The sequence below is a fragment of the Uranotaenia lowii genome, chromosome 2 (assembly GCF_029784155.1).
Source record: "Uranotaenia lowii strain MFRU-FL chromosome 2, ASM2978415v1, whole genome shotgun sequence".
Classification (NCBI taxonomy): Eukaryota; Metazoa; Arthropoda; class Insecta; order Diptera; family Culicidae; genus Uranotaenia; species Uranotaenia lowii.
Genome location: NC_073692.1, coordinates 217,189,958 through 217,211,517, shown reverse-complemented (window position 1 = coordinate 217,211,517; position 21,560 = coordinate 217,189,958). Strand labels below are relative to the sequence as shown.

General features: G+C 34.1%; 1 protein-coding gene across 1 annotated transcript in view; it reads right to left on the bottom strand.

Annotated features, from left to right (window-relative positions):
- Window positions 1-21,560, bottom strand: part of LOC129744568 (ubiquitin-conjugating enzyme E2 R2) — a 77,490-nt gene that overhangs the window by 44,975 nt on the left and 10,955 nt on the right. Inside the window, exon 2 of the mRNA XM_055737154.1 lies at window positions 17,675-18,072. Within this exon, the coding sequence (XP_055593129.1) occupies window positions 17,675-17,851 (177 nt within the window). The 5' untranslated portion in view covers window positions 17,852-18,072. The remainder of the gene's footprint in view (window positions 1-17,674; window positions 18,073-21,560) is intronic.

The following is a 21,560-nucleotide window of genomic DNA, read 5'->3' as shown; positions in this document are numbered from 1 at the left end:
TACACAAAGGTTGCCAGATTGCCCGATTTTATCCGGGTATGCTCGGATATTTCCAGGCGCGGTCCTACAAAATTACAAAATACCCGCAAAAGCTCGAATTTCTATAAAAAGTTGGAACTTTTCTTAGAAGATGTGCTTTCCAATTTAAAAAATTTTCCACTCCGTGGGAGTGTTTATTCAACAAAAAAGTTTATTTATCACTTAAAAGGCTCAATATTGAAAAAAGTCGGTCCACCAAACTCAAGCAGCTGTAACTTAGGATTCCCTGGACTGAATTATACCAAATAACTTTTGTTGATAAGTTACTCAACAAAAGCATGTTGTTGAGTGTTGACTTGGAATTTGCTGTAAATAAAATGTAGGGACAACTTTTTTTTTTAAATTGTCACTAATTTCCCTCAAATTAGTGCAAATCGCAACAAATTTTAGTATTTGCTTCAAATTCAGAGCTTCTGAGTTCTTGATTTTGTTTTGAATTTTAATGAAATGGAAAATTTGGAAAAGTCATATAGGGGGGTGAAAATGGTTATAACACTGAAATACTTAAAATATTTGTTCTGCTTTCATCATACATTTATTGCCTTCAATTGCAAAATAAAAAATCAGGTTCTGAATCACAGTAAAGATTCTCTTTCGCGAGAATTTTTCACCTTCAATTAATCCACCATTCAAACATTTCATTTAATTCTTTTTGAAATGTATCACATCAAACATTCATATTATGGATGAGTGTGAAAAAATACAAATACTGCCAAACAGAAATCGAATATAAAATATTTATAGTAAGAGTTTAAATTTAAAAAAATCCTCTCAAGAGATTTCAGCAACAATGAATCGAAGAAAGAGATTACGTTTTATGACTTTTGCGTTTCCTATGAGTTTGAAGTGCCAAAAAGGAACAAAAAAGTATTCATTTATCAGCTGTTTAAGGAATTGGTGTTGGCGATAGAGATTCAAATTCATCTCTAGAACCCAAAATCTGCATTCAAAACTATAACACAAGAAAACAAAATTCACATTTTCCGAAGTGCAAAGAATTTGAAAACTAATTTCAACTTGTTTAGGAGCTCTTAATGCAAATTTGTATTATTTTTTTCAGCTCTTTTTTCCGGTATAAATTTTGAAAATGCAAAGTTCATTGAAAAAATCTTTACACTTTTTAGCAAAAGTGTAAAATATCAAAAAAAAATTAGAAAAAAAGATATTAACTTAATGATCAATTTTCATAAACACTGTGAGTAATTTACCATGAGAAAAAATTCTAGAAGTAGGTAAGTATTTTTTTTTTTTGGTTTTATTTTTGACACTTCACCAGCATTATGGCATTCGTGTCTATAGTAGGTAAGTATGTTTTCCTATTTTGTAAAATACGAAGATTATCTAGGCGAAATCTTTATTGTTTTTTTTTCGGGAATTTGTTACTTTTTAGCATTCTTCCCTCTGACCAGCATCGTTGAATGAATAAAGGATAATGAAAAGATTAAGCATTTTTTGTTGTTCCGGTTAGTTACTTCATTAATTACACTAGTTTACAGCATTTTTGAACTCAGTAAACTGAAGGTCATTTCCAATGTGAAATCGGGCGTTGAATCCGAATTTCGAAAAAATTAAAAAAAGTTCTTCTACTTAGATTGAAATATCTCGGACGGCATAACAGTAATTTGAAATCCCTCTCTTGCATATTGAAGGTGAATAAGTTTTCTATCGATCATCTGAACACTGTTTTTGCGTTTGACCAACAGTTTTGTTGATATTAGTGACTTTATGAGAAAAAAAATTATATAAAACGCCTTTTTTAAGAGAAAATTTTGTTTCAACGAAAGTTTAGACTCGATGGTAGCATTTAAAAAATCTGATTTTCTTTTGCGCTTAAATGTCAATTTAATACAAAGATTTCAAGTGGTTATTTATCAAAATCGGTTGAAAATTGAAGAAGTTATGGTTACTTTACCATAACTGAAATTTTTGGAGTTTTTAATAATTTAACGAACCGCAGTACACTTATCATAGTATAGGAAGAATGAAACATGATAAATCTCACTCGCTTCAAGTCAAAATTATCAATTAGCTTACCAAAAGGTCACATGCCAAATTCCAGGAAGATCTGACCATAGGGGGGATTGCTTGAGTCTCAAACGTGAATAAAGTTTTAAGGTATTTTGCCCGGGAGGAAAGAAAAATACTGGTTTTTCATCAATAACTTTTTTCATCACAAGCCAATAGTTTTTGATGGTTGATTTTCTTAAAGCCTAAGTTGAGACAAATATTTCACCCGAAGACTGTAACTCGATTGGATTTGAAACAGAAAAGTTATTGCGGTTCAAAGATTGTGTTTTGGTCGAAAATTGTCGTATAAAACGCAATGCGTAAAAAGTACTCATTGCGTGTTGGACAAAATTTGCGACGTTTGAACCGCAATAACTTTTCTGTTTCAAATCCAATCGAGTTACAGTCTTCGGGTGAAATATTTGTCTCAACTTAGGCTTTAAGAAAATCAACCATAAAAAACAATCAGCTAGTGATGAAAAAAGTTATTGATGAAAAACCAGTATTTTTCGTTCCTTCCGGGCAAAATACCTCAAAATTTTATTCACGTTTGAGACTTAAGCAACTCCTCCCTATGGTCAGATCTTCCCGAAAATTGGCATGTGACCTTCTGGTAAGCTAATTGATAATTTTGAATTGGAGCGAGTGAGATTTATCATGTTTCATTCTTCCTATACTATGATAAGTGTACTGCGGTTCGTTAAATTATTAAAAACTCCAAAAATTTCAGTTGTGGTAAAGTAGCCATAACTTTTTCAATTTTCAACCGATTTTGATAAATAACCACATGACATCTTTTTTTTAAATTGACATTTAAGCGCAAAAGAAAATCAGATTTTTTAAATGCTACCATCGAGTCTAAAACTTTCGTTGAAACAAATTTTCTCATCTCATAAAGTTACTAATATCAGCAATACTGTTGGTCAAACGCAAAAACAGTGTTCAGATGATCGATAGAAAACTTATTCACCTTCAATATGCAAAAGAGGGATTTCAAATTGCTGTTATGCCGTCCGAGATATTTTAATCTAAGTACAAGAACTTTTTTTAATTTTTTCGAAATTTCATATTTGGAGCATAACTCAAAAACGGTTCTACTGAGATTTTTTTGAATTTCATTTTCGGATTCAGCGTCCGATTTTACATTAAAATTGTTGGTCAGTTAATCAAGTTTTTTTTAAAATTTTGTAAACTAGTGTTATCATTGATCGATTTCAATCTGAACTGCTAAGTTTTAAAATTTCTCAATGCCGAAAATAAGAAGCGAAAAAAGACCAAAAATTTCCTTGTGAATTAAAACTATTTCCTTATCATTCCACTATTTTTCGGCAACAAGGCATTCTATCATGCAAAACAGTCAGAAGATGTTTTAGTGATTTTTAACCAAAACTCCTGGATTTCTAGATCTAGAGAAATTATGTCACCGATACTGCTTTCAGCTCATCTACACAATAGTATTGAAATTTTAATTAAAATGTTTGTTTAAGGTTTGATATTCTTAATCTGAAAGCTTGGCTATTTCAATTGCAAGTGATTGAGACTGTTCACGAAAGAAGAGTATTAACATTCAGAATTAACCTTTCATTTCATAATTTTCTTTAAAATTCAAAATAATTTAAAACATTGGTAATTATGTGAAGATGAACAAAGAATAATCACTTTTCTTTGTTATTTATTTGTTGTAATACATTTAAAATTGAAAATTTTGAATGAAAACTTTAAATTCACGAGCAAATCAAATAAAATTCGGTTCCAGAACTTAGAAACTGATTTGAAGTGTTGATTTTATATATTGTGTTTCCAAATTTGAAAATTATAATACTGAATTTCCAAATCCCGATTCAGTAAAATACCCCAATGAAGAATTCAATGCCCGTTAGTTTTGTTTCTTAATTTGTTTATCGGGCTTATCGATGAAAAGTAAAACACTTCCGATAAATTATAAAATACCAGAGCGCTAATATTTAGAAGGTCAGGAAAAAAATGAAGATAACTTGAATTTTTTTCTCTACGTGTTCATCTCTCAACAAAGTGTGTATTATTTTCATTGAAAAAATTTAACGAGAAATTTTTTAAAGAGCTCTTAAAGTGACAATTCTAAAATACCAGGTATACCTACATATAAAAAAAATATCAATATTTTTTCGCAGTGGTTATTACAAGATTCGCTGGTTGTCTTATAAAGGGAAAACCGCCCCCCCTTGGGGAAATATATTGGGTTGTGATTTTTTAGGCTAAAAAACGAAATTTTTTGAGCAAGTTTTATAAATTGCAGAGTGGCCACTCAGTTTCAATTTTTGATTTCCCGCATTTTTCCCGACTATTTCCCGCATGGTCTAACAAAATTCCCGTTTCTTAACAACAACAAGAAACAATAATTAAAGTTTTAATCGTTTCCACTTTTAATTAGTAATTTCATCATAAATTTTTCACTAAACCTAAAAATTATAGTCTATTCAAGAAGATTTTCATTTAAAAAAACCTCACTGTCACCGGCTCCAATTCTGCGCCTTTTTCATCTTTTACTAACGAGAAAACTTATTTTAAAATCTATAGAAACATTTAAAAAACCAACTAAATTGAAAGAACGCGCAAAGTTTGAAAAACCGGTTCGAATAATTTATGGGAATTTTAAATTAAAACAGTGAACAAAAGAATATAAAAAATATACATTTGAAATTCATTTTTTTTAATTCGTTTATTTGCAATGGCTCAATCCATTAGGTCAGTTTGAAATTCAATGTTATTTTTTGATTGAGGTATTTTAAACAAAGTAGAAAGATTTTGTTCATCGATAATTTCATACTAAGAGTATGAATAAGATAAAAAGGTATATTGTTGTTAAACTGTTTCTTATTAGGGCTAAATTTGACATTCTCCTCTTGTAACTCGACTCGTAGTTAAGACATCACAAGGGGGTTGATATTAAAAAAATAATTTAAAAAAATTGAAATGTATACAATAATATTAGATTGTTTCTTGAATTGCAAGGATAAATAAAACAACAACAAATAAACAAACAATAACAACGCCGGCTAAGTTCATGTAGTCGATAGGAAGAAGGGAAGTGCAGCACATGTGGAGAAATGTTTTCCGATTCAAAGATTCAACTATTTCAGAAAATCAGCTGCTAGGGAATTTCAATTAAAAAAAGTGTCACTCAAAACTAAATTATGCATCGTGTTAGTGCTAACTATTCTTTTTTTAATTTTCTCTTAAATTCCAAAATAAGGGCTTTTTCAAATATGTTGTAACTTGTATCAATTTTAAATAGACCGCTTTGAATTTAAAATTTTAATTGCTGAAATGTGGTCATTTAAAAATTTGGTACATAATATTCGTGATCTTTAAAACTAACAAAATAGTTGATGGTTGAAGTTTTTGCCAAAACATTCCGTTGCTTTAACAAAAAAAAACGCTAGCTAAACGAAATTTTACAAATTAAAAACCGCAAAGGAATTCGAACGGTGAATTCTCTTATTTCTATCAGCTACTTCTCGATAAAACTGATATGAATTCTACAATTTTATCATTTTCGAGTTGGTCGAAGTTAGGAGATCTATTTTATGGGATGAGTTAAAAAGTTACCATTTTTCAGTAATTCTGGAATATTCCAAGGCAGTGAAATATATGCGCAGAGCAGCTGAGCCAAAAATTTCCTATTTCTTGGAGAAATTCCCAGACTTTTTTCTGCATTTTCCCGATTAGTTTCAAATCCCGACTTTCCGATTGAAAGTGGTCAAAAGGTTTTTTGGAAGCCGATTTAAAATCGATGAGTTTTGATGAAAATTTTATTTTTATTTCCTTTTTTTGATTTTTGATGAGTAATTTCTGAGTTTTAACCAAATTTGCCCGATATTGCTCGGATTTTGCTGGCGATTTTTGTTTTGAAATTCCAAAGTTTTTCCGATTTTTCCACAGTTAAAACTGATGATTCTCCAGGTATTTATTATATTCGTTCTTGAATATAAAATCATGGTGAATAAAAAAATCAATGTAAACCCCAAACACAATTGTTACTCAAAACTTGTTAACCGGTATCAAATCATGAAAAATACTTCGAAATCTTTTAAATGTAGCATAAATTTTCAGGTTTTCATGAAATTTGGTAATCCAACGCAATTGGCATCTACTTTTTCATTGTTTTGCTTCACAATTTTAACAATTTTGCAAGAACAAATCCAGTTAACTTGACCTTGAAATTAAATTGGTTTTGTGGTTCTTTTGAGCCACTTTGAAACTTTCAGTTTTTCTAGAATTTGTACAAAGAGTTGTAGAAAAACAATTTCTCAGTTTGTAGTGCCTTAGAGGATAGCGTTTAAGTCTTCTAAGCCAGAGGTCATGAGAGCGATTCCCGGCCATGGCAAACATAGCACTCTTTTTGTGGGCTGGTGGTTTTAGCATTTGTAAGATGCTAGTTATCATAACCTTGAAAGATGTACGCTCAGTGTTAAGTGGAATTTTGATCTCTTCAAAGAAATATGAAGTTTCACTGAAATCTTATATGTGTGTCTCCGTTTTTGTTTGATACATCTAAATATAATATTAAGTTAGCTTGTCAACTTGAATGGGGATTTGTCTTACAAAATTTAAAATCATCAGATTGCAGGGCAATATTTTGTTATTTTATAACTATAGGAGGAAATTGGGGAAAATATAGAAAATTGTGAATAAGATAAGATATATTTTGTATCAGGGTAGAAAATTATTATTTTGTACCAGGGTAGAGAACTAAGCTTTCGACAGCAGCTTGTTTTCGACACAATTTTTAAATTAAGACATATATTCCAGCTCAGGCAACTTTAAGCCGAATTTAAACGTAGGAAGAATGAAAAACAAAACATTTGCGATAGAAAGCTTCATTCCTCTGGCCACTTTAAATGAAAAACACAACAAAAAACGTAACTTAAAAATTTGTCAGAAAGTTGTAGCTCTGTTCAAAAATATGTATGTATGTATGTATGAAAACCCACCAGTGGCTGATAGGTCTTTCGACCCGAGGCGGTACGGGAAGTCTTGATCGCATATTCAAATATTGTTCATGCTTAACTCATCAACAATAATTGCAGCACAACCAAGGGGTCCGCTACCACTGGCTTGGGACAGGTTTGACTCATCTCACTCCCTTCCAACTGTTCGAAACAAATAAAGAATTCTGAAAAGGTTCTTAAGTAACCTTCTCATGATTCTAAATTTGTCGAGATACTCCGGCTGGCTTGAATCAACAATCCATTGTATATCAGTCTTCCGATCGTTTGATGTCCTGTCCAACCCCCCGCTGAACCCCATAATAGAGTTAAGAGTTGTAGCTCTGTTCAAAAATATTGCATAAAATAATTAAACGAAACATGTATATCGAGCCCTCAATCATATGACGTCGGAAACTAAAACTGGTAGTCGGAAACTAGATAACATAGAAGGTTATTAGGGAACACAGTAACACCGAAATTCTTCAATTTATATATCTATCAGAAACTACTGCACCAAGGTGTAGATACATAGTATCATTGAGTTACCAAAAATTTTGTGTTGAGTTTTGTCGATTATAGTTTCATTATTAAATTCATAACATTTGAGTTATGCTGGTAGGTGTAGCACACTTGCGGAGAGCAAAAAAACGAGATATCTCGTATCTTGTCCACAATGAGTTAGAAAAGCTATTTAAACATTGTTAACGAATGAACGAAAATAAATATTCATGAGGTAAATCTATATCGAGAATGCTGGAAACTATTTTTAAATTTATAAATTCATTAAAAAATATTTTTAAATTTCCCGGTTTTTTCGGTTTGCTAGCAACGCTGTCATTTTGTTCTATTTTCGTTTTTTTTTTTCATTACTTCATTAATATTTGTTCCAACCTTATGCAGGTCGGTCAACTTTAATTATCCCAGCGGCGATTAAAATAAGATAACATAAACTCTGGTTTACATTTAATAATAATTATCGTTCAAAACAACAACGATTATGCTGTTTAGAAATGTAATTCGAAATTCAGCGTGTGTGCGTCAGTGCGAAAATGTCACTGCGTGAAAACTATTTCTTGCGTGAGCTTTCATTACGTCGAATGAAACAAAATGTAAACAAACTGTTATATTACGAAAAAATACTAAAACTGACGCTCGCGCGCTATTTGCACAGGAGTTTACATGGGTGCAATTTCCGCAATAAATGTCGCATGAATTAATGTATTTGGGGGTTCAAGAAGAATTTCTTATAGAGTCATATTAACACATTGCGGACCAAATACGAGATATCTGGTTTTTTTCGCTTGATGCGTATGCGTTTCACTGGAAAGCATCACTCAAATGTGATACATTTTGTGAAGAAATTTCATTCTACAAAACTGTATACAATACTTTCGATAACTCAAAGATACCAAATTTTTGGAATTTCGTCCAGTCCATTTTGATGCGCGAATTAGGATTAAGTTGTGTCCAATCTAGTAGTGTCAATATATTCATTGACCTTGATGTAACATAACATATAGAATAATGAAAATAAAATTTCAGAAGACTGTAATATGAAGACATCGAAATTGTTATCAGTTAAGTAGAATCACTCCTTACTGTCTTAGTAAGGAGTATAAAATTTAATAAATAGCTCACAAAAGTTTTTCATTTTCCAAAAGGAACATAATGTTATTAGTGAGTGACGTGTCGGCTCCACCGTCGCGGAACTAAATAAATAACTACAATCAGTTGATGGGTAGACACCGACCCGCATGGAACGGAACATTTGGCGGAGTGCGGAAGTGGATGGCAAGGTGAGAGGAAGTGCTGAAACTTTTTCAGCAAACCACCGGCACCACACCAAGGCCAACAATTCGCCTTTTCAAGCCTAATACTTTATAATTCTTTAGCCAGGCTGACTAACTGGCTGGTTGATTTTGACACGATTATTTGCTTCTCTCCTGGCTCTGGCTCTGGCTTTGGCTTTTGGATCAGCAAACTGCCTATTTATTATAGGCTCGCTCGCATCCATTCAGCGGGCCATCATACTTTTTCGAGTCTAGCTAGAGCCAGCGAACTGTGAATGAAAGCTAGCAGCCAAACAACAGCGGATGAAGGAAGGCACTACTCGCGCACTACCGATTGTCAAGGTAGTCCGACGACGAAAAAAAAACAGTTTCAACTAGCCACTCGAATCAGGAAACTGGTTGTTGCCGCTCGGTGTCGCCGAATATAGCAGCCTACGACAACTAGCTATTAGATTTGATTCGAGACGACAAGCGCCGGCCATCGTCGTGATAAAAAGGAAGGAAGCTAGTTGGTACTAGTGCTACTTTTCTGGTATTATTTTTAGAGTGGATCAAATCGAAATTTTACCTCTGATTAATTGATCGGCGATTGCTCACACACCGGAAGAAGGTTACACAGGAAAAACACATATGTTGATATCGATTCATTGTACAAAATGGATTTCTTGAACATTTTATTGGTAGAAAATGTCAGTTTGTTAAATTTTCTTCAATTGACTATAATTATGAAAGTACATAATACAATGTAAAAGTTTCCATTTAAATGACACTAGAATTTGCTTTTCTTTATTCGACCTACCCTTATACATGCCCGGTAAATTTGAAGCAGTTAAATATAAAATAAGTTAAAATGCAGCATCATTGAGTCCCTTATCAAAGATCTTCCACTAGAAACTAAGGAACTCCTTGCTCACATTCATACAAACAAACACAATATTCATGGGACACATGTCGAAACATTTTAATTACAATCTAGTCCTCACGATGTGAAGTGGGACCTACGTGGAAGGGAAGCATTCACTAGAAATTCTTGAACGAGAGTTATTTTAACGAAATATTTCAAGATCTTCGGTTACGATAACACTGTTTGTTTCTCCTTGGTGTGTTCATTTTTTTTAATTGTTTTCAGTTTACCTAGCTACACGATCACTGATTTTTTTTCTATTTGAATTACCTTTGTCCTCTCGTTTCCGTAATACTCATATTTATGATATAACTATACTTTTTTCTAGCTTTAATCTTCTTTTACTTTTCACTCTTTCCTTCTTTATTTTTTAAATCCTCTCTCTTTCACTATTTAATATTTTTTCTTATCTCTATTTCTCTTATTCCTTCTCACCACGTCTCTTTCTATCAATTCTCAACCTTTGTTCTGCCATCAATCTTTCTATTTTTCAATGTTCTCTCTCAACTTCCAGCACGCCTACAGCTATCTGCGAGCTGATGGATTCTGTCATTCAAGAAATAGACACGAAAAAAATGTGGGCGGTCTTTTTCTCGACCTTGAAAAAGCCTTTGAAACTTTAAACCACGAAATATTGTTGAACAAACTTTAGTGCTATGGCATAAGAGGCTTAGTCAACGACTTAATACGCAGCTATTTGTCAAATAGAAAGTAATTTGTCTGCTTAGGAGAAGAAAATAGCTTCCTGGAGAAGCTGGAGGATGGTGTTCCGCAAGGCAGTAGTATCGGACCCTTATTCTTCCTTCTTTACATAAACGATCTCAGTAAGCTGCCGTTACATGGTACACATCACATGTTTGCAGATGACACAGCTCTCTTTAATCCCGCAAACTGTTCCAATGTCATTATCAACCATATGAAAGAAGATTTGAGAGTTTTTAATAGGTATTTCTCCGCCAACCTTCTGACCCAGAATCTTGCTGAAACAAAGTACATGATTTTTCACAATCCTCGGAAAAAAATCGAACCACACAACGATCTTAAATTACCTATTACAATAATAGAAAAGGTAACACACTTCTAGTATTTAGAAATAACTCTAGACGAAACTTTTTCTTGGCGCTTCCACATTGAAAATTGCAAAAACAAATATCATCTTTTAGCGGTATTTTTTGGAGAGTAAAAGCATTTGTTGCACGTCATGTTTTACTGAAATCCTGAAATTGCATTTATACTCTCTCGTCTATATTATTTGATAGCGGTTTGGGGTAGAGCGCCATTGTCTCTCCTCTCTCGTTTACAAACCCTCCAGAATCGTTGTATTGAAAAAATCTGTAATCTTCCCCGTCTTTACCCAACCAATTTACTTCATTCCGATAGATCTCATAACATATAACCTCTCTCTATGCTTTGCGATTTGAATACAGTAATTTACGTATTCGACAATCTGCACTCGTCTAACCATAACCAAAACTTGATATTTGATGCGGGCCGGAGAGTTCATAATACCCGTTAATCTCACCATCTTCTGCGCAGCACAGCTTCTACTTGTCTTAGTCAACGTCGAATTCCTTTCATCGGCCCTACGAAGTTTAACAGCCTTCCAGAAGATATAGAAAAACAGTTCCAATAGAAACATTTTTAAGTTAAAACTAGGTAATACAATACTTCAAAGTAAAACTAAACCAATAACCAACCAATAATATATTTTATTTTTATTTATTTACTATTACCATGTAACATAAGATCAAAAATCTTTTAAATCGTTACAATTTAGATTTTATAAGAACAACTTATTCAATCTGATTTAACTATTCCTGAAGTTATGTAGCATGAAACAATACTATTCTAGGTTTTATGCATTTCCGTTTAGTAAAGCCAGTAAATTCTCTTTGAATCCTTTTTTGGAAAAATTAAATTTAATACGCGTCGGGAGCTGGTTCCAATTTTTTATACTTCTAATTATGAAAGAGTTACCATAGTACGATGATGAATTTAGCTTTTTTTTGATAATTTTCGTAGCCGTAAATTTAGTCCTAATAATTTCGTTTTAGTTTTTATTCTTAATTCTTATAAATAAATTATTAATTTGTTAACAATTAAAATGGATCTCTTCAAAGAAATATTCTTCCACTGAGATTCGTTGATTAAAATTCTCTTTTGTTCTTTCATATTTCCTCGTAGTAAAAAATATTTTTACGTTCTCAGCATGATTAAAGTTTGTCCGCGATTTAGTTTTTAATGTTATTTTCTTGTTTGCTACCAGACATGTTCAAATGAGCTTTTTGGTATGGGGGAGTGTGGCCGCCAGTGCTCGAAACAGTCACCTTCATTGACAGAAAACGGGTTGAATGTGAGAGCTCTCCCTTTCATCTTCTTCGGCAGTCGATGAAATAATCTTCATTTGGAGAGAGTGAGCTTCTAGTTGACTTTGAATGTCTTTTTTTTTTGTTTCACCATTCGTTTCACACTCATTCGTTCCACAAAGTCGTGACAGGATCAAACGTTGAAAAATCATTCAATTGGATCCTTTTTGAATGTCATCATATTCGCCTACGCTATTTTGCTTGTACCGAAAAAAGTGATCAAAATTAATGCTAAACGGTAAACGATAGACACTTGATGTCTTCGAGACAATTTATCTACGCAACAAAAACTTTCGTATTCTTTTGAAAAACATATTAATAATTCATCTAGAAGGTAGGTTATTTTTTTTTTTAAACTTAGTTTAGACACTAAATCTCGCGTGAGCTTTCATTAAGTCGTCTGAAAAAAAAAGTAAACAAAGGGTTTTACTACGAAAAAAATACAAAAAATAACATAAACAAGTCACATTTTCTTCCATTTAGAATATTTGAAGCATGGACAACATATTCTATATGTAAAATACAAATTTGAAAGTTGTTTTGATAACTTTTGCAGCAGTTTCCTGTGAATTCGTAAGAAGTTTCGTACGACGTAATGAAAGCTCAAGCGAGAAATATATTTAAGAAAGTTGTAGATCGTGCAATTCTGTGTTCGCACGTTTTTATTAATGGATTCATTAATCAAAGTTATTAGCTTTCAGACGATGTAGGCGCACGAAACATTTATTTTCATTGTATTGCAAACTGAGGCGTTTTCATTTAGAAAAAGTCCATAAATGAATGATAAATCACAACAACAGAAATAAATCAATAGTGATTGAATGTATGCAAATAAACTAATGCAATCTAATGTTTCGTTTTTACATCATTAAAAAGCTGATGAATTGAATAATTGAATCCAATAATAAAAAAATACCCTTGAAGTAATAATTGAAGGGCATTGAATTGATATAAATTCGTCTTGTCTTTATAATGTTTAACAAAGTTGGGTGTTTTAGCAATACACTGATTTTCTGAAACTTATTAAAAAAAATTAACCTTCTAGTGCCAAATTCGCCCACGGTGTCTAATAAAATCGCCATAAAACCAAAGCCAATCATTATTTTTATTTGCTTTTTTCGCAGAATCTTTCTAAATATGGTTTGACAAGTAGCTGTCAAAAGCAACAGATAAGAGAAGTTTGAAAATATGAGAAAACTAAAAATTGATCTATTTTTCGAAAAATGATCAATTTGGTAGCCTCAGAAATCCTTGGTCAATTAGTTTTACAATCTAAAATATTATTTGCAGTAAGGTTATTGAGTTACCGCCAATCTGGATTGATTTTTTCAGAAGAAAAATTCCTAAATTAGGTAGAAGAGATGAAACATGAACCCCGCGTGAAGGTGGGGTATGAAAAGTGAAAACAAGAAATAGATGTAATTCTTGTTTTCACTCCTTTCTATATCACTTCTCTTCATATCCCGTTTACCTTCATCTCTATCCCTTTTTTGGCTTCTTCCTAATACCGTGGCTTCTTCCCATTTTTTCTTATTTCTTCTCTTTAATTCTTAACCCTCCAAGTTTTTCCCTTTACTTACACATTCTCAAACTGTTTATCTCTTGACTAAAAAGAGATGAGAAATAGAGAAAAGGAATACACACTTTACTCTATCTCATCTATAAATTGAAGAATAAGATGTTGACAAAATAAAGATGAAGAAAAAGACAAGTACTGAAAAAATAGACAAAGAAAAGAGAGATATAGAAAAAATAAGAAAAAGAAGGGAGATATAGAACTTTTATCTCCCAATCTCTTCTCTGAATCTCTCTATCTCTCTGTTCTCTTCTTTCTATCTCTCTTTTCTCTATCTTATTTCTTTTTATCTCTCTTTTTCTATCTCTGTTCTCTTTACCTCTCTTTTCTCTATCTCTCTACGCTTTATATCTTTTCTCGCTATCTCTCTTCTTTCTATCTCTCTATCTCTCTTCTCTCAATCTCTCTTCTCTCGATCTCTCTTCTCTCGATCTCTCTTCTCTCGATCTCTCTGCACTCTATCTTTTATCTCTATATCATTGTCTCTCTTCTCTTTATCTCTATTTCTTCTCCCTATCTCTATTATCTCTCTCTTCTCTCTATATATCTCTCTCTCTCTCTCTTCTCACTATCTCTGTTATCTTTTCTCTCAATCTTTATTATATCTCCTCTCTATTTCTATTCTCTCTTCTCTCTATCTCTATTCTCTTTATTTTTATTCCCTATTCTCTCTATCTCTATTTTCATTTCTCGTAATCTCTATTCTCTCGTCTTTATCTCTATTTTCTCTGTTCTCTCTCTATTCTCTCTACTTTTTATCTCTATTATCTCTTCTCTCTATCTCTGTTCTCTCTTCTCTCTATCTCTGTTCTCTCTTCTCTCTATCTTTACACTCTCTTCTCTCTATCTCTTTAGTCTCTTTTCTCTAACTCTATTTTCTCTTCTCCTTATCTCTATTCTCTCTACTGTCTATCTCTGTTCTCTCATCTCCCTATATCTATTCTCTTTCTTCTCTCTATCTCTATTCTCTCTTCTCTCTATCTATATTCTCTCTTCTCTCTATATCTATTCTCTCTCCTCTCTATCTCTATTCTCTATTCTCTCTTCTCTCTATCTCTATTCTCTTTTCTCTCTATCACTATTTTCTCTTCTCTCTATCTCTATTTTCTCTTCTACTATCTCTATTTTCTCTTCTCTCTATCTCAACTCTCTATTCTCTCTATCTTTACTCTCTATCTCTACTCTCTATCTCTATTCTCTATATCTACTCTCTATCTCTACTTTCTATCTCTACTTTCTATCTCTACTCTCTATTCTCTCTATCTATACTCTCTATTCTCTCTATCTCTACTCTCTATTCTCTCTATCTCTACTCTCTATTCTCTGTATCACTCTTTTCTCTATCTTTCTTCTCTCTATCACTTTTTTCCTTATCTCTCTTCTCCAGATCTCACTATCTATCTTCTCTTCTTATCTCTATCTCTTCTCTCTCAAAATCTCTATCTCTCTTCTCTCTAAATCTCTATTTCTTTTCTTCCTCCCTTTTTTAGCTATCTGTCTTTTTCTCAATCTGTCTTTTTTGTATTACGAGATAAGATATAAGAAAAGATAAGATAAGATAAAAAGATATAGTTATTTTGATGAGATGGTATGTTGAAACCAAAGAACCCCCCCCCCCCCTTTCTCTCTCTCTCTCTCTCTCCCTCTTCTTTATCTATCTCTCTCTCTCTCTCTCTCTCTCTCTCTCTCTCTCTCTCTCTCTCTCTCTCTCTCTCTCTCTCTCTCTCTCTCTCTCTCTCTCTCTCTCTCTCTCTCTCTCTCTCTCTCTCTCTCTCTCTCTCTCTCTCTCTCTCTCTCTCTCTCTCTCTCTCTCTCTCTCTCTCTCTCTCTCTCTCTCTCTCTCTCTCTCTCTCTCTGTTACTTCATGTCTTGTTATCTATTTTTCCTCTATTTCTCCCACATCCTTAATTTTTTAAGTTTATATTTATTTCCTCTTTCTGCAAATCCCATCCTACTTTCGATTTACATTGTATTGCCCTTAAATATTCTATCACTTTTATTCCGCCTCTTTTCTGTTTCTCACGTGAGCTTTCATTACGTCGTAAGAAACAAAATGTAAACAAACAGTTTTATTACAAAAAAAAACCTGACATAAACATACAGATTTCTTTCTTTCTGGTAACATGCACTGTCTTTTTTTGGAAATTGTTGAGATCATAGTAGCGATCGCCTCATCACCAACCATGCCATTGCTAAGAGCAACCTAACAAACCGTTGTTACCTAGCTGTTATTTTTCAGTCCAATCTTAATAGCCGTTCAAACCAGTCGAAATACACTTAAGCTCTGCAAATTAATAAACGCGTTTTCCTATTGATTCCGAGTCAGTTTAAATTAAGTCCCAGTTGTTAATTTAAACTCAATAGAAATATTCCCTACCTCTTATTTTATTCATTTATCTCTATCTTTCATTTTAATTTAATATGTTCATTGACACGTGCGGCGAGATGAAACGCTAGGTAGAAGAATTTGTAAAGGCATGAAGAATAGGCAAAATAAAAACTCTAAACTTTTTCTCTCTCTGTTAATTTCGTAAAACTAGTCTCGCAATTCCCATAAACACCTTTCTTTTTCCTAAATTCTCGCTTTCTTTTCGTCTATATTCTTTTAGTATAAGGAACACCGAGTCAAAAGCAAGTTAAACTTTCACATGCCCTAGAAAAATATATCATCAAAATTTATCAGCTATCGTTTGTTGCATCACTTAAATAGGTCTCAAAAACTTTCCGTTGAAAGTGAAAAATGTTGGTAAAAAGGAAAGCCCCCGTTTATGGGTGCAAGTGCTTTTTTGAAACTTATTAACAGATGCGTCAGTGTATCGGTCCTGAAATTAATTCAACACATGTTCCGGTATGTTTTATCAACTTTTATTGATAACCTTGCTGTTTTCTTAAAAAATGGCTGATGTTACATGGCTAAAAGGTGCGTTAATTGTTATTGTTTATTGCGTCAATTGCACTTGCCCCGCGTTTTGGATTGACAAGAGTGAATATTATTTTCACAACTTTCATGGTGTGCTGAAAATTTTTCATAAAATTTCTGCTTTCACTTGAATATCAGAGTCTCTGACAACAAGAACTTTATGCATAAATAATTCCTTCTTGAGACCAAATCGGTAGTTAATTTTTTAAAGGGCGAATGCGCCAAATGTAAACAAATGGAGATAACAGCTGGGTGATAAAGTACGTTCGGAAATCTACATTTTGAGTATACAACGTTAACTGAAGGATATTTAGTTTCCGAGAAATAAAGAAAACTAAATAAAATTTTTGCTAGAAGCTTATGAAGTTGTCAAACTCTGAACGCGTTTTTCTCGAAACAGTGATGTTGGTGCATTCGCCGTATTCAAAATCTTAAAAAATCAGCAGATTTAGTTTTAAATATAAAAAAAAGATTGGCCTTATTAACCCAAAATCGGTCATATTTGCGCTTATATCCCCTTGTTGGCCTCAAATATCTCCATTTCCATACATGACGCAGATTCAATATTGTCGTATATTGTCATTTACTTCTAAATTTTTACGTTTTAAAAGCTATTTCAATGCATTGGTGGGAAATAGAAATTTAACTCGTACAGGTATTTTCTCTCGTTGTTGAAAATTCATAAATGTTGTTTAGCAAAACATGGAAACTTTTTTTCCGAAGGAAATGCACACAGTCGATCGTAACCAAAACAAAAATTCCCACATAAGTATTATGTACGTTCATAAGTATTTGTGAAGTGAAAGCTAACACCACAAACTGCTTGCTTGCATCGAATAGGCAAAGCAGATTTATATTCTGTGGAATAACTTTCCTCAAGGATTCAACGTTTTGATTCCCAGAAAATTGATTTCAAACATGCACTAGTAGGTACATATTTCATACACCAGTCAGCACGAAATCAGATTGATCAACTGCACTATTGAACCTTGATCGGTAATTAAAACATCGACAATTGATTCCAAATAACCGAGACGTCCTGAAAACATTGGCAGTTCATCGAAACCACCATAAAAATCAAAAGTAACTCCAAAACACTAACCTTAAAATATCCACCCTGGTAGAGGGTATCGGGTGGGCCGAAGATGGCCACCTCCCACTCGAAGAGATTGTCCTCGTTCAGCAACTTGACCCGGAAGCCCTCAACTGGTTCCTCCTGTAGGCTTTTGTACTCCAGCGATAGAGCACGAACGGCGGAACTGGACGGCTGCGAAGACATACTGTAGGCTCTGTTGTTGTTTTTGTTGTGTTGTGTAAACACTACTTTGCCTCTGCTACTTGCTTGCTAGCTTACTTGCTCGTTCCTCACTCAACTACACACTATGAGGAACTGGTGGGTTCTCTGTTTTCCCCCCAATCGCGCACTTTTGCTTACTGTTGTTGCTGCTGTTTGTTTCTGTTCACACCGCACCGATTAAATGATTCACCCACAGCCGCAATCTGAAACGAAAACAACCAACACAAAGAAGAGAAGAGGGAAAAAAACTTTAGTATGCGCATAACTGCCCCAACAGACACACAAAAGAGTTTCCCGAAAGGTTGTCAGTCCGTCGTCATTCAGTCAGTCAGTCTGCATCAGATACCCAGAAAAATCGGCCAAGTTCTCGACCGTCGACCGCGATTCCGCCTTTTTTTGTCGGCCTAATTTATTACTCGGAAAAATCTATGTCACCCACAAAGAAAGATGATCCTTGTGTCAACTGTAATTCCCTTCGAAATTGGAAAAACAAACCCACTTCCCTGTCGCCGGAGGAGAACAAAAATAACAGTTTGAAAACCTTGTGTTTTTTTGCGCGGCGAGATTGAGTCAAGGTCAAGGCACATGTATCTACCGAACAAAAATGGTGAAATGCATTCCGTTATTTGCACGTAATGTAAGATAGGTTCAATTAAACCTTTTTTTTAGAAGGTGAAGATGGAACATGTGTGCTCTGTTAAGGGTAGTTTTGTAAGGTAACAGTTCAGCTGTAAACTTACACCCGCTCTTGACTGTCAAAATGCCGCAATTGGAAGTTTGACAGCTTGTAACTTTTTTAGGAGCTTCCAAATAAACAATAATTCTGGGACTCTAAATAAATTAATGTTGTTTTTAATTTTGCATCATTCATTTTTTTATGGACGTTCTCTGAAAGCGCATACTAAAATACACTCTAATGATATGATATTTTTATTAACCCTAATCCTTGAGTGTAAATATGATACTGTTGGAAGTTTGGCGGCTTGTAACTTTATTCGGGTGCATCCAAGTAATACAATTTCTTGGGAGACCCTCAATGAATTTTCGGAATCTTTAATTTTACATCATTAGTTTTTTTAATGACGCACCCTGAAAGCCTAAGAAAAAAACTTAATTAGACCTTGAGTATAAATTTGACACTCCTCGCTTAAACAGTTGTATCTTTCTTGTTTCTAAGACGATTTTTCAAAATTTATAGTTTTGGAAACCTCGTAATGCAACTAAAATATTCACCTACAACACTTCAGTTTTACGTTATTCAAAGTCTAAGAAAACAAAATCCAAAAAAACATGCGTCGGAAAAAATGTAAATCAGCTACGGAATGCTCAAAAAAAATTTTCACTTAGTGTAAAAGAAAGCTCAATTTAGAAGCTATACGTTGGACATAAGTATAAGTTTTTTTTGGAATTTTTTTAAGATCATGACCACGAGAAAAGTTATAAAGTGGTGTTAAAACTGTACTTTTTAATAAATGAATCGTCAAAATTGTTTAAGTTATACCAGAGAAATTTTGAAAAGAGGATTGCAAAGTTCATGTAATTTGGCAAAATTTCGCATCTCTCGAATGTCAAAATATGAAACACAGAATTTTGACGAATTCTCAAAAGTAGCTGTTTTCCGAACTTTTTATCAATTTGCAACTTCTCAGATTTTCTTGCACTTAAATTTAACTTTGCACTTGATTTTGAGTATAGCAAGATTGTCGCAATAAATATATATTCATCAGAAGCTAGCCGCCTCAAGCTTGAAATTCTGGGACTGAAAGAAGTCCGTTGGCCTAACGCTAGAGAACACAAGACACAGTCCGGGCAAGTCCTGCTTTACTCTGGCAGACGAGGAGAACATGCTTACTCGGGAACGAGGAGTTTGGTTTCCTGTTAAGCCCGGAGGCCCATGCGGCCCTCATAAGATGGGAACCGATAAACGAATGATCGTAGCCAGACTTAGAACACGGGTTAGAAACTTTACAATGGTCCAGTGTTATGCGCCAACTGACGTTGCCGATTTACAGGAGAAAGAGCAGTTTCACAGTCAACTGAACAGCGAGGTTGAGAAAATTCCGAAGGGTGACATTCAAATCCACTTAGGTGACTTCAACGCAAAAATTGGTTCCGACAATCAGGACCTTGAGCGCATCATGGGGCGCCATGGTCTAGGACAGATGAGGTTTTTGTAGAATTTTGTGGCAACAAGAACATGGTGATTTGGAGTTGAAGATTTTTAGATAAATTTGACCTGCTCAACCATATTTTTTATCAGTCTTGTGAAGAAAACATCCCAAGAACTGACGGAAAAGTAACAAGAAAGGCCACATTCTGGTGGAATGAGGAAGTCGCACTCGCAGTAAAAACTCGTAGAAAATATCTTCGTGCTATGAAAAAATTACCTCCAAACTACTCTAAATTTTATGAATACCACAAACAATATTGTATCGCACGGAATGATTGCAGGAAAATCATACGCGAGAGTAAGCAGCGCAGTTGAGAAGAATTTTGAACGGCATAAGGTCACAATCAACCTTCACTGGGTTGTGGAGACGGGTGAACTCATTAAACGGAAAAAGAAGTGTAAAGGGTGTCCACGATGAAATTGTCACACACAAAATTGATTCGCAAAATTCGAGTTTTCGTCCGATTGCCATAAAATTTTCAGGGATTGAAAAGTAACTATTAAACTTAATTTTACCATTTTACTCGTATTTTATTTACATTCCATACGCAAATGCCCGAGCCTTGGCCTTAACTCCGGCCATAAGATTCTGCACAACCTGTGAATAAACCGTTTTTTGCATGTAAACCCAAACTTTCTTCAGTTCCTCGAGCGTCTTCACTACCTTAGATCGTTTAAGAAGGTGCTGCTTCATAATCGCAACATTTTCGGCACGAAATTGACCTTATTGTTCACATACCAGGAATTTATTCGCAAATTTGGACATGCTCAGAAACGCTGAACTTATCCTTGGCCGCGAAAAACAGGTTGCCGGGGATCTGTTTGAAGTCGGCCTTGACATATCTTTTGTTGTCAATTTTTCCTGTAGGGAAGAGCCCACTGCGACCAGTAGTTGATCTATTGTGGTGTTTACCCTGCGTTACTATATGCTATTGATTGGAGTGACAGTTGATTGCTGACAAAGCATTTTATCCCAATCGGGTATGATATCAAAGATGTATGATATAACCTTCTTAGGGCTTATATGCAACCATATGTCTTGTGCGCTTATTAACTTTGCCCCAAGTACACGCTCTCTCCTATTTAGGAGGGCGCAGCAGTTGCATAAGAGATGCTCTGCAGTTTCTTTTTCGAACCCGCAGAACCGACAGTCATCGTTTAGAATTATGTTTATCCTTTTGAGATGCTGTTTTGTTGGACAATGTCCGGTCAAGAGACCTGTGTAAGTACTTAATTCGTGCTTACTTAAGTTTAACATGTTTTTTGAGAGTCGTGCGCTTGGTTCAATGAATCTTTTTGCCTGAGTTGCTCTCTCCGCTGTTTTCCAGTTGGAAACAACAGTGGTGCTTTCCCAGTTCTTGAGCTTCATAGTCAAGACACTTCTCGATACTCCGCAGAAAGGTTCAGGTCCAATCAACAGTCCCTGAGATCCTTCCCTAGCTAGTTGGTCTGCTTCGTCGTTCCCTAGGATACCGCAGTGGCCTGGTACCCAGAATAAAGATACTCTGTTCCTTATGGCCA